Consider the following 12,463-nt stretch of genomic DNA (forward strand, 5'->3'; position numbering starts at 1 on the left):
GTGTGTGTGTGTCTCTCTCTCTCTCTGTGTGTGTGTGTGTGTGTTCTCAGGCTCTGGGTCAGGTCGGGAAGGTTCTGAAGGTGTATGCAGACGGTGACCTGCGTGTGGCGTTCGGAGGTCAGACGTGGACCTTTAACCCCGCTTGTCTCTCTGCGCAGCGTGGCGAGGTCGACGCCAATCTGATGACGGCTGAGAACTCCAGCGAATCAGGAAGTAAGAATGCACAGGAAGTCCCTGAATGGCTGCTGAGCATAATTACATCATGATAAAAATGACTCTATATCATTAATTTTCATTCGACTTCTCTTTAAGGTAAAGAGTTCTGTTCTCTTCCACACTGTCCTGCATGATGCCAACGCTTGTTTTTCTCGTTTCAGCACCGTTTGTGTTTTCAGTGTATTTCTCTCTCTCTGTTTCTCTCCGTCACACACTGTGGCAGCGCTGGATAGTTTGTGATGTTTGTGTCTTGATGCATGGTGACATTTTGACTCATTCTGACTGGTTTAGAGGGTTTTGAGCTGTAGGACTGTAACACTAAACCCTTCTCTGAACACAGAATGGAGATGTCTCTTTCTCTCTGTCGTTCAGGTACGGTCATTTCAGTCCTGGAGAAGCTGCTCTCTCAGTCCACGGAGCAGGATCATCCGGGCCGGCTGGTTATCGAGGCGGCTCACGGGAACGCCGTTAAAGTGCGTGAACTGGTGCAGAAATACCCTGACAAGGTTAGTGCCTCAGTCTGATTTAGTGGAAAGAAATGGGATTTTGTTTGCATGGGTTGTCCTAAGGGAGGGGATCTCCAGACGTTTCAAGTTATTTCTGGCTCTCTCTGTCCGAAGGGTTTTAGCCTTTCCCTTTATAAACACACAGCCCACTAGAGATGGGCTGACGCTGCGCAGCTGCTTATCTGTGTTTTCAAGGAAAAAGTGTCCTTTCTGTAAGATACTGGATTAGTGACTACAGACAGCTGGACTGAAAGCGTCGATAAAGTTAATAAAGAACGGTCATCTCAGGTGCGATCTATTTCTGACAGAGTTGAGCAAGTAGATAGTGTGGTAGAGGTTAAGGAATCGTTCACCCAAAAATTTAAGTTTGCTTTATTAAAATGTGCTCACCCTCAGTTCATCCAAGATTAGGATGAGTTTGTTTCTTCATCAGATTTTTAGAAATGTAGCATTGCATCAGTGTCTCAGCAATGGATGCTCTGCAGTGAATGGGTGCCGTCAGAATGAGAGTCCAAACAGCTGATAAAAACATCACAATAATCAACTTTTCCACGACATTCTATTTTATTGAGATGCACCTGTAGGTGGATGGGGAGAAGTCTTGGCAGAAGTGTGTTTGAGCGAAGGCTGTGTGTGACTGTGTTCAGGTGGACGTTAAGAACCAGGGGAAGATGGCTCTGCAGGTGGCTGCCCATCAGGGACATGTGGAGGTGGTGAAGGTTCTGCTTCAGGCCAACAGCAGCATTGAAGCTAAAGATGAGGACGGAGACGCTGCGCTACACTACACAGCGTTCGGGTGAGAGCCAGTGCTTAGAGCTTACACTTACACTTATAAGAACAGGCCATGTGTAAATTACCCAGTATTAGATGCAGGACAACCTGCGTTTTTGCACATTCTGTGCAAACAGAAATGTGCTGTGCTCGTCCTCAGTTAACTGCATTTAACTCATTAAGATGAAGGCACACTCCAGAGACACTGAGTATGTTTACATGTGCAGTATTAAATGCGCTACAGTTGGCTTTTGCGTAGTTGAGCTGCAGTCTTCACTGTAATTGATTACTTAAAGGATTAAATACAAGCGTCACCTCTGTTTCTCAGAAAACACACGGTGCCAGGGCTAACTGTAGTCTGATTCATGTTTATACATCTAGAGCAAAATCAAGCCACAATGGCATTATCTAGCTCTGTTAGTGCACCTCTGCACAAACACGACTGGTTGAATGCAAGTCAGACTAAATCGTGACATTTTAATCCTTCTAAAGTACACGTAAAGGCATCTGTATTGCCGGTGGATTGATGTCTCTGGGCTCTAGAGGTTGACAGAGTGATCCAGATCATCTGGCTGGAGCAGCTGCACTCCACATTATTTCCAAGCAGAGATGATTTGGGGCATTGATGTGATTTTGGCAGATCTAACTGATGTAGCTGAATTACTAGCTCCCCACACGAGTTAGATGAATGTTTGGCTAGTTCAGTTTGGATCATTTAACTGATTTGATGCTCTGAAGTGTGAATTATAAAAGTGTGAAGTTTAATCCTCAAAAACCTTGAACAAAACTACACAAGCCGAAAGAAAATATGAATGATGAGGATCAATTAAACCACACTGAGTTTTGAACAATTATTGGTCGCTGACTCGCTGCTCATTTTTGTTTAGTTTTAAGAGTATGAGCCACAGCACTATACGATACACTAATGTTGTCAAGTCCAGTTTTTCTGTTCACTATTATGATGGCTTTAGCATGTCATTCTTTTACAGTAGTAAATTCAGTATTGTACAGTGGGTTTAGAAAAGAATCACCCCATTTAAAATAATCACATTGTGTTGCTTTGCAGCCTAAAATGAAGACGGACACAGTTTTTGTTTCATCCAGCTGTATTTACTCAGTGCTGCTTATAACATCCAAGTGAAAGATAAAACACCAACATGTCAGAAAAAAAAAACAGAATCACAGAGTTGGAAAAAGGATCACCCCCTTGTGTCAGTATTTTGTTAAACCATCTTTTGCTTTAATTACATCCTTTAGTCTTTTGGGATTTATCTCTACTAACTTTGCACATCTAGACTTTGCAATATTTGCCCACTCTTCTTTGCAGAACTGCTCAAGTTCAGTTCAATCTGATGGTGAGTGTTTGTGGACTGCAGTCTTCAGTTCATTGCAGTTCTGCTGTGTGCTTTGGGACATTGTCATGTTGGGAGGTAAACCTTCCTCCCATTGATAACTTTCTGGCAGAGGGCAGCAGATTTTCCTCAAGAATCTGACTGTATTTTGCTCCATCCACTGTTCCTTCTATCCTGATGAGAGCTCCAGTCGCTGCTGCAGAGAAACACGCTATAACAGGACATCACCAGCTCCATGCTTTACTAGAGGAATGCTGTTATCTGGATGCTGAGCTGGAGTGGATTTCCACCAGACATAGCGTTTAGTGTTGAGGCCAAATAATTCAGTTTTAGTCTCATCTGCCTCAGATTCTTCAAGGTGTGTTTTGGCAAAGCTCAGTCTGACTGCGTGTGGCCTTTCTTGAGGAGTGGCTTTTTTCTTGCATCCCTCCCACACAAGCCACATTGGTGGAGGATTAGTGATATTATTGTCACATGCACACAATGACTACTCTTTGTCATAAACTCCTGCAGCTGCTTCAGAGTTGCTGTCGCTCTTGGTCTCCTCTCTGATCAGTTTCCTCCTGACTCTCTCATTCAGTTTGGAGTGACGATCTGATCCAGAGAGGCTCTGTGTTTTACCAAATACCTTCCACTTCTTAATAATAGACTTCACTGTGCTAGTGCATTGATAAAGCCCTTGAAACGTTTTTGTCTCATCTTTTGACGGTGCCTTGCAGCCCATAGTTGATTGTTTGCTTCAGTTGCACTACCAAGGACTGAAATGCTGCAGGGAAGCTCTTTTCATGCTGAGCTGATCAAAATGAGCACAGCTGATCACAGGTGAAAGAAAAATGGCTTTGTGTGCCATTGAGAAGGTGATTTGCTACACCGGCTTGAGTTTACAAGCCATTTTTAGGAGGAGGGTCATCCTTTTTCCAACTCAGTGATTCTGTTTTTTTGTGTTTTTATTTGTTTCTGACATGTTGGTGTTATATCTTTCACTTGGATGTTATAAGTTGCACTGAGTACATTCAGCTGGACAAAACAAAAACTGTGTCCATCTTCATTTCAGGCTGCAAAGCAACACATTAGCCACGTTTCCACTGTCGGGCCAAAAGCAGGCGTGCTAGTGCGTGCCAGGGCCAGTCGCGTTTCCACTGTCACTTCCGGGGCGTGATCGTGCTTCCTCTGGGCCAACGGCCCGGGTTTTTTGGCCCGACGAAAACCTTGGGCCAAAGCGGGCCAGCTGGGGCTAGAGGAGTGGTTATGAACAAAGGTGGAGTTTCTCCGCGTCTGGAGAGCGTCAGCGCCGCGGATCATTTCAGAAAGTTAACAGATAACACCAGCATTAAAGACTTTTAAAATACTTTTAGTTCAAAACTCACTTTCAGACAGCAGCGAGTGTTTGAAATAACTTGATCCGATGTGGATTATGATCACCATACAAGGCAGACATAGCCTATTTATAAGTGATGCAAAAGACTATGCACGCTAGCCATTAACATTACAATAGTAAACATGGTAAATACGACCGCTTGAAGAAATCAGATGTAAGCTTCTTATTCTCTATCACAATCGTGTATTTATTTAGTAGCATATTTTATCTGTCATGTCTCCTCTCGAGAGTTTAGCGCCACGTAGCCTATGTCATAAGAATATAATAATGTTTTTTGTTCGGGAGCTTTTTATAAAAATATAGAAATGATCATTCTTTCTAAATGGAATGTAGGCTATATACTGTGACTACAAATAAACAGAAACAGACTCGACTGAATAAGTAGGTAGGCTATGTTCATACCGCTTTATTTCTCTGTGACTAATTTTTAATCCTGATAAATTAATTCATTATGATCAATGTATCACTTATTATTGTAAAACATCGATGTTATCGAAGCATGCAAACAAACGGCCGCTTTTATCATGTTCGTTTTGTGATCGCGCTAGTTCCAGTGACTTATTTCTTATTAGTTTTCTGATAACTTCTCTTTGTTGGTGAAATGATGGGGTTGCGTGACGTTGTTCCTGAGAGGCGTGTAAAGGGCAGGTTTTAGTGGAGCTTCTGGCCCGACGGTGGAAACGCAGCGTGATTTTGTCCTCGGTCCTACAGGTCCAAGGCTATTAGCCCCGCCGGCCCGTTTAAAGCACTGGCTCGCAGTGGCCCCACAGTGGAAAAGCGGCTAATGTGATTATTTTAAATAAGGGGCGGATTCTTTTCTAAACCCACTGTAGGCAGTAATTGTACACTTGGTTTTGATTTATTTGTATTTTACTCATGAAGTGTGCTCCTCTAAATGATGTTCACTGTAATGTCTTTTCCGCTGTCTCTGATATGTGCTGTGTGTGCAGGAATCAGGCAGAAATTGCACGCTTGCTGCTCAGTAAAGGAGCCAGTGTGAACCTGCTGAATAACTCCATGTGTACGGCGCTGCACATCGCTGTCAATAAAGGCTTCACGGATGTGGTGAGAGTGTTGACGGAGCACTCAGCAGACATCAACCTGCAGGTTAGACAGAAAACATGCCTTTGAGATTTGAGTGCTTACAGAACTGGGTCAGTGATCTGTTTGGAGTTTAAATGATGTAGTTGGTTTGTGATTGAATAATGCAGTGATTTTATTTTACGTTGGATATTTTTTTTAATGTATGTTTGTTAATGGGGGACTTGTGAACTCAGTAGTTCAGTTAGATTCGTGCGCTAACCCTATTGTTTTTATGTTAATGTGAAGAATGGCAGTGCAAATGGCCCTAGTGGCGTGTTGCTGCTGGTGCTTTTATTACTTGAAGAGTTACTTCAGACATCTTCAGTATTTATTATAACCTATAGGCAGACTATTTCCATCTGAATTCATAGTCGGTTCTGTTTCAGCTAAATTTTCAAATGACTAAATTTACATTTATATTTAATATTTAATTTTAGATTATACATTAATGACACCCTTTGCTAAAAACAAATTCATTAAAAATGATATCAGCTATATTTTACATATTCTGCAAAATAATGTTTTTCTTTATTTCCATTAATAGTATATTAAATAAAGCAATATCATCCTGTACATGCTAAACTCATAACTCATCTAAATATGTTTTCAGTAACTGCACAGTTCTTAAGGGCAGTATTATGTTTCTCCTGATCCGAAAAACCTTTGGACTTGAAAGGCTACTGCTTCAGCGCTGCTTAGATATTGTTTTTGCAAACAAATTCTGCTAAAATATAATTCTCATTTTTTTAAATTATAAATATACGAAAAGTGCAGAGCCAGCAAGCGTCCAGCTTACACTGAAACACATTCAGTACGGGTTCAAAAGTTATAGGAGACAAAAGTGCAAAAGTTTCCATCTCTGTGAGTCCATGTAAAGCACACACAGCCAAGAAAAGAAAGAGTTGACATTTTAGGACAGCATGATGAGCAAATGATGAGAGAGTTTTCATCCCTTTACCATTTCTGTAAAATTAGAATTTGCAAAAACTAGATTTACCAGTGTTCACTAACATCATGTTTGTTTCTCTTTCCTTGTGTTGTCAGGATTCGTATGGAGATACACCCTTACATGACGCCATTGCTAAAGACTTCAGGAGCATCATTGAGATTCTGACTGTGGTGCCCAGCATTGATTTCACGCAGCAGAACAACCGCGGCTTCAACCTGCTGCAGCACACCGCTCTGAAGGGCAACAAACTGTGAGTGTTCAGCCGTTTATTACACAGCTCAGACATCAACCTGCAGGTTAGACAGAAAACATGCCTTTGAGATTTGAGTGCTTACAGAACTGGGTCAGTGATCTGTTTGGAGTTTAAATGATGTAGTTGGTTTGTGATTGAATAATGCAGTGATTTTATTTTACGTTGGATATTTTTTTTAATGTATGTTTGTTAATGGGGGACTTGTGAACTCAGTAGTTCAGTTAGATTCGTGCGCTAACCCTATTGTTTTTATGTTAATGTGAAGAATGGCAGTGCAAATGGCCCTAGTGGCGTGTTGCTGCTGGTGCTTTTATTACTTGAAGAGTTACTTCAGACATCTTCAGTATTTATTATAACCTATAGGCAGACTATTTCCATCTGAATTCATAGTCGGTTCTGTTTCAGCTAAATTTTCAAATGACTAAATTTACATTTATATTTAATATTTAATTTTAGATTATACATTAATGACACCCTTTGCTAAAAACAAATTCATTAAAAATGATATCAGCTATATTTTACATATTCTGCAAAATAATGTTTTTCTTTATTTCCATTAATAGTATATTAAATAAAGCAATATCATCCTGTACATGCTAAACTCATAACTCATCTAAATATGTTTTCAGTAACTGCACAGTTCTTAAGGGCAGTATTATGTTTCTCCTGATCCGAAAAACCTTTGGACTTGAAAGGCTACTGCTTCAGCGCTGCTTAGATATTGTTTTTGCAAACAAATTCTGCTAAAATATAATTCTCATTTTTTTAAATTATAAATATACGAAAAGTGCAGAGCCAGCAAGCGTCCAGCTTACACTGAAACACATTCAGTACGGGTTCAAAAGTTATAGGAGACAAAAGTGCAAAAGTTTCCATCTCTGTGAGTCCATGTAAAGCACACACAGCCAAGAAAAGAAAGAGTTGACATTTTAGGACAGCATGATGAGCAAATGATGAGAGAGTTTTCATCCCTTTACCATTTCTGTAAAATTAGAATTTGCAAAAACTAGATTTACCAGTGTTCACTAACATCATGTTTGTTTCTCTTTCCTTGTGTTGTCAGGATTCGTATGGAGATACACCCTTACATGACGCCATTGCTAAAGACTTCAGGAGCATCATTGAGATTCTGACTGTGGTGCCCAGCATTGATTTCACGCAGCAGAACAACCGCGGCTTCAACCTGCTGCAGCACACCGCTCTGAAGGGCAACAAACTGTGAGTGTTCAGCCGTTTATTACACAGCTCTCTGGAACTGTGATTGCTCAGCCGAGCCATGCTGTTCCTTTGCATAATAACACTAAACTGTAGATTTGACTGAATGTTCAAATAGTCTCTCAAACACACTTTCTTCTCGCATATTTTCATAATGAAAGAATTTCAGCTTAAATCAATATTTCATGTCTTGTCAAGTGAGTGAAAATCATTGTGACTGTCATGATGTTGCTGAATGTTTTGTCATCAGCAAAGCTATTGTGAATTTACACGCTGACCCTACGAGTTACTCACCAGTCGACTGGGGACTTCATCAGGAACTAAAGCATGCACATCAGAAAGTCTACTGAAGAAAAAACTGCAAAATGTAATTGAAATAAAGATGAAACAAAAATGATAGAGCTTCAACAAAGAAATGAGCTGAATCACTTAAAATCGAGGATATCTCAGCCTTTCCTAGAAGTTACATCTTTAACCATCTGTAAACCTCCTGAAGTAGCTCCACAGTGGCTGGATGTTCCTGTGTTACGCAGTGTTCAAGTTACATAATCAGATTACTCTTTAAAAGTAACTAGTACAGTAATGCATTACTTTTAAATTTACAACAAAACATCTGAGTTACTTTTTCAAGTAAGTAAAGCAAGTAACTTTGTTTTCCTATATATTGGCTGACGCCTCTCCTGTCCCCATGCTCCCCTCTGGTGTGAAAGGGCCTTTACAGTTACCAAAAATATAACTTTTGGGGTTTTTATTAACTCTTTCCCCGCCAGCATTTTTGAAAAAAGTTGCCAGCCACCACCAGAGATTTTGATGATTTTCACTCAAATTTGATGGCCTCCAGTATATTTTGCTGTGTGAATATTTGAAAAGAAAGGATCTCCGGCGACCAAGCAGACTATGAGTACGTGGGTGGTCGAGGCCATCTCACTAGCTTACGAGTCGTCTGACCTCCCGTCACCTATGGGGGTCAGAGTGCACTCGACCAGGAGTATGGCGGCCTCCAAGGCTTTCAACTTGGGTGTGGCCTTGCAGGACATTTGTGCTGCGGCGGGCTGGTCCTCTCCGCACACTTTTGTCTGTTTTTACAACCTAGACCTGGCATCTACCCCAGGTTCCCAAGTTCTCTCTTCGTGATGTGCTCGCAAGATACACACACATGCAGGGACTTGGTAGTATGGCGCAGTGGGTATTCTCGTTCCCAAAGCGACTTCGACGCAGCTCGAGTTCCTGAAGGGGAACGTCTCTAGGTTACGTATGTAACCATGGTTCCCCGAGGGAACGAGACGCTGCGTCTCTTTGCCATACTCCCTGCATCCCTCCAGGCGCTACTTCATCGAAGCTGGTTTGCGCTCTGCCGGATGCGCTTTTATACTTTCTGGTGCTTACGTCACCCCGCTCGTGGCGTCTCGCTACTCCATTGGACTGATTTGACACGTGCTTCAGAACGCGGTCACGCAAGGGCGTTCCCAAAGCGACTTCGACGCAGCGTCTCGTTCCCTCGGGGAACCATGGTTACATACGTAACCTAGAGACGTTTTCATTTATATGCTGTCTATTGCTGATGATCGCATTGTTTCATATGCATCTGTTTACATAAGAGATCACTGGTTTCTCCGTCCTGTTCACGTGTGTTCTTGTTCGGGAGGTTTTGTACTCGTTCAGGAGATGCGTAATAGCGCCCCCGAGTGTTTAACAGTGAAAACACGGAAAGCCGTAAAAACTCGTCTTTGGCGGGGAAGCGTTGTCTTGTAAAAGACGAGATAACTCGTCAATGGCGGGGAAAGAGGTAACATTATTAGTGTTGCCCAAAATATAACTTTTCAGTTTATTTTTATTAAAAAACAAATAAGCAAGCCCAGACCAGGTGACAAAAAGTAACACAACAGTAACGTAATGCATTACCAAAAGTCATAAAAAGTTACTTTTTTATGAAGTAATGCAATATTGTAACGCATTACTTTTAAAAGTAACTTTCCCCAACCCTGGTGTTAACATATAGATGACCTCAAGGCTAACATCTGGGCTCAACTCATTATTTGACCTCACTAACCGAGCTTTGCATTTGATACTCCACAATCCCAGCTGGATGAACTTGAAACGTATAGTACATGCCATCTTAGAGCAGGATTGAAATGTGCAGTCAGATTTTCTTTGTTTAACAGATCATGCAGCCCTCGATCAAACTCCATAAGGGCTGAACATCACTTGAACTCTTACCATGAACTAAACAGGCCCGACATTATGCATTATTGAATAGTTAGTTTTCCAGAATTAAAGCCAGTAAATCATGGCACAAACAGATTGTGACCAGCACCAGCCACTGAACCTGTATGCAGTGCAGTATGGAGCGTGTTTCGTGGCTCTTGTGCAGTCTCTGAGGATGCCCATGTTGACATCAGTTGAATACTACCAAATGATGCACAGCCTTTGATGAAAGTCTTCAATTCCTTTGTGGTGATACAAATGCAGTTGTTAATTGAGTACAATCTGAGTTGTGTGCTACTCGTTGATTAAAGCCTTGTGGCAGTGATGGACGGATCTTGTCCTCTCAGGATCCCGACACTCTATAAACACGTCTGGTTCTGACAGTTGTCGTATGTGGCATGTGCGAGTGTTGACGGCGGCAGCCGCAGGAATATTAGCATGACCCAGAGTGACAGAGAGACACTGCTGTCGTATTTACTCTCTAGTCCCATGTGGCCTGTACTTGAACAGCTCTTATTTGATCTTGGCATAACGTTTTCTGTATTCCTCTTATCATTCCACCATTTCAGTTTTGACAATAAGAAATATTCATTTTCTGAGATGCTGACCAGAGTGAAACAAACTAAATCTATTCAAGGGACAAGTGCCATTCAGATAGCTGAGGTCCAGGTAAAGATCGGCTGTAATCCTGAAGAGAGACATCCACTAATCAGAGGAGTTGCGTGACAGTGGAAATTGTGGCAGAATAACTCCGAAGACAGAAGAATGTTGGCCCCCATGAAGCATTCAGACATTTTATATTTGTGTATATTTTGCAGTAATCTTATAAATATATTTGTATCATTGTATTACATAATTTATATTCAGTAGATTTGTGGTGTATTGTAGTTTCATCATCCGCAGTGCTTCAAATCCCAGCTCGTAATGTTGGGATGTCAGAGCTGGTCTTTACTGAAGTAGTGTTAATTTTGTTAGCTATTTTTAGTCTTAGTCTTAGTCCTGTGTCAAATGTAACTTTTAGTTTTTATCATATTTAGTCAACTTGTCCTCTTTTAGTTTTAGTGAAGTTTTAGTCGACTAAATGTCTGAGAATTTTAGTCCGTGGAAACTTACACATTTTCGTCATATTTTCATCTCACTGTATAATGGTTAAAATTATAAAAAAATATTATTTTGCTCAGTTTTAATTGCAATGACTGTTGTCATTTGGGAAATGTATTTTTACATTTCATCAGAAGTTGCTCTTACACCAATAAGCACAAATCAATAGAATATCAACTCATGTGCATGGTTCATTTTACCTCATCTAACGTTAGTGTACAGATTTAACAGAGAAATTCCTAATAGTAATTCCAATAATTCCAAATTGCATGAATGTTTCTCTTTTAAAACAACGGCAAAAAAAGACTTATTGCTGCACAGAGGTTGCGTAAGTAACGTTACAGTCAGCAAACAATACAGTCGGGATCCATGACAGAACACAGACTGCTGAATGACACTTTCATTGAAGCAGAACACCTCAAACGGAGATCGCTGAACTCCAGCTTACTTGTACAGTACTGTATGTCGGTGTTTTCAGAAGAGAGCGTGTGTGAATGGTTGCCAGATTGCGTAAAGCAAAAAGCCGGAGTACGTATCCGTTTAACAGAAAAGCTCTGATTGGGGGATTTGAGGTCTTGATATCTGGCAACCGCAAACATGAACGCTCGAGTCTTGTACAGCAGTCTGAAACGTTTTGGCTCCACTTTTTTCAACAAAAATAAAAAGGTTTTGGCAAAGTTTTTGTTCTTTTAGCTACATTTTTAGTCTCTTTTCATCAACAATATTGCATCTTCATTTAGTCTCAGTTATCGTTTAATGACCTTATTATCTCGTCATCGTCTCGTTTTCGTCAGGGGAAAAAACTTTGTTGACGAACATTTTTCGTCATAGATTTCGTTAAGGAAATTAACACTATATTTAAGAAATCTTTTCTAATTTTTATGAAGAATTGACTTGTTCTTAAGGATGGAGTTGGTAATCAGTGACATTATGGCAATGAATGGCATTATTTTGCGCTCTAATAATAATAATAATAATAAAAATACAACACATTGCACTACTGCCAGTCACCTGTGCCACAGCTTTATAATAATCATATTTCTCTTTATCTGTGTTTATTTAGCACAAATAGCTAGTACTTGTACAAAAAGAGCATTTCCTTTATAGTTATTGCTATGGACTGCTGCCATGTTGACTTCAGACACTGTTGAATAGTTGCAGTGTACACTGAATACATGACACGAATCCATGGCATCTGTTGGATTGTGTTCATTTTTTCAGTGTTTGTAGTGCTTATTGTTTGCAGTGTTGTTATATCAGCTCTACAGTTCTCAGAGTGTTGTTGTCCTGCACTGCAGACCCAGTGAAACCACAGTTCACTCTACACTTGTGCACAGCTGGAATGACAATAAACTGGATTCATTTGGAAAGAGAGGCAACTTCTGCGGAAAACAAACAAACTCTCTCTCTCTCTCTCTCTCTCTCTCTCTCTCT

At 40.7% G+C, this 12,463-nt stretch overlaps 1 protein-coding gene across 4 annotated transcripts in view; it reads left to right on the forward strand.

Annotated features, from left to right (window-relative positions):
- The window catches only part of mib2 (MIB E3 ubiquitin protein ligase 2), a 75,173-nt gene that overhangs the window by 47,831 nt on the left and 14,879 nt on the right, over positions 1-12,463 (forward strand). For all 4 annotated transcript variants that reach the window (XM_016499439.1, XM_016499438.1, XM_016499440.1 and 1 more), the window contains 5 exons: positions 51-213; positions 589-722; positions 1,370-1,518; positions 5,174-5,330; positions 6,351-6,505. In XM_016499439.1, coding sequence (XP_016354925.1) covers positions 51-213; positions 589-722; positions 1,370-1,518; positions 5,174-5,330; positions 6,351-6,505 — 758 coding nt within the window. The remainder of the gene's footprint in view (positions 1-50; positions 214-588; positions 723-1,369; positions 1,519-5,173; positions 5,331-6,350; positions 6,506-12,463) is intronic.

The sequence above is a fragment of the Sinocyclocheilus anshuiensis genome, unplaced genomic scaffold (genome assembly GCF_001515605.1).
Source record: "Sinocyclocheilus anshuiensis isolate Anshui unplaced genomic scaffold, SAMN03320099.WGS_v1.1 scaffold1662, whole genome shotgun sequence".
Lineage (NCBI taxonomy): Eukaryota > Metazoa > Chordata > Actinopteri > Cypriniformes > Cyprinidae > Sinocyclocheilus > Sinocyclocheilus anshuiensis.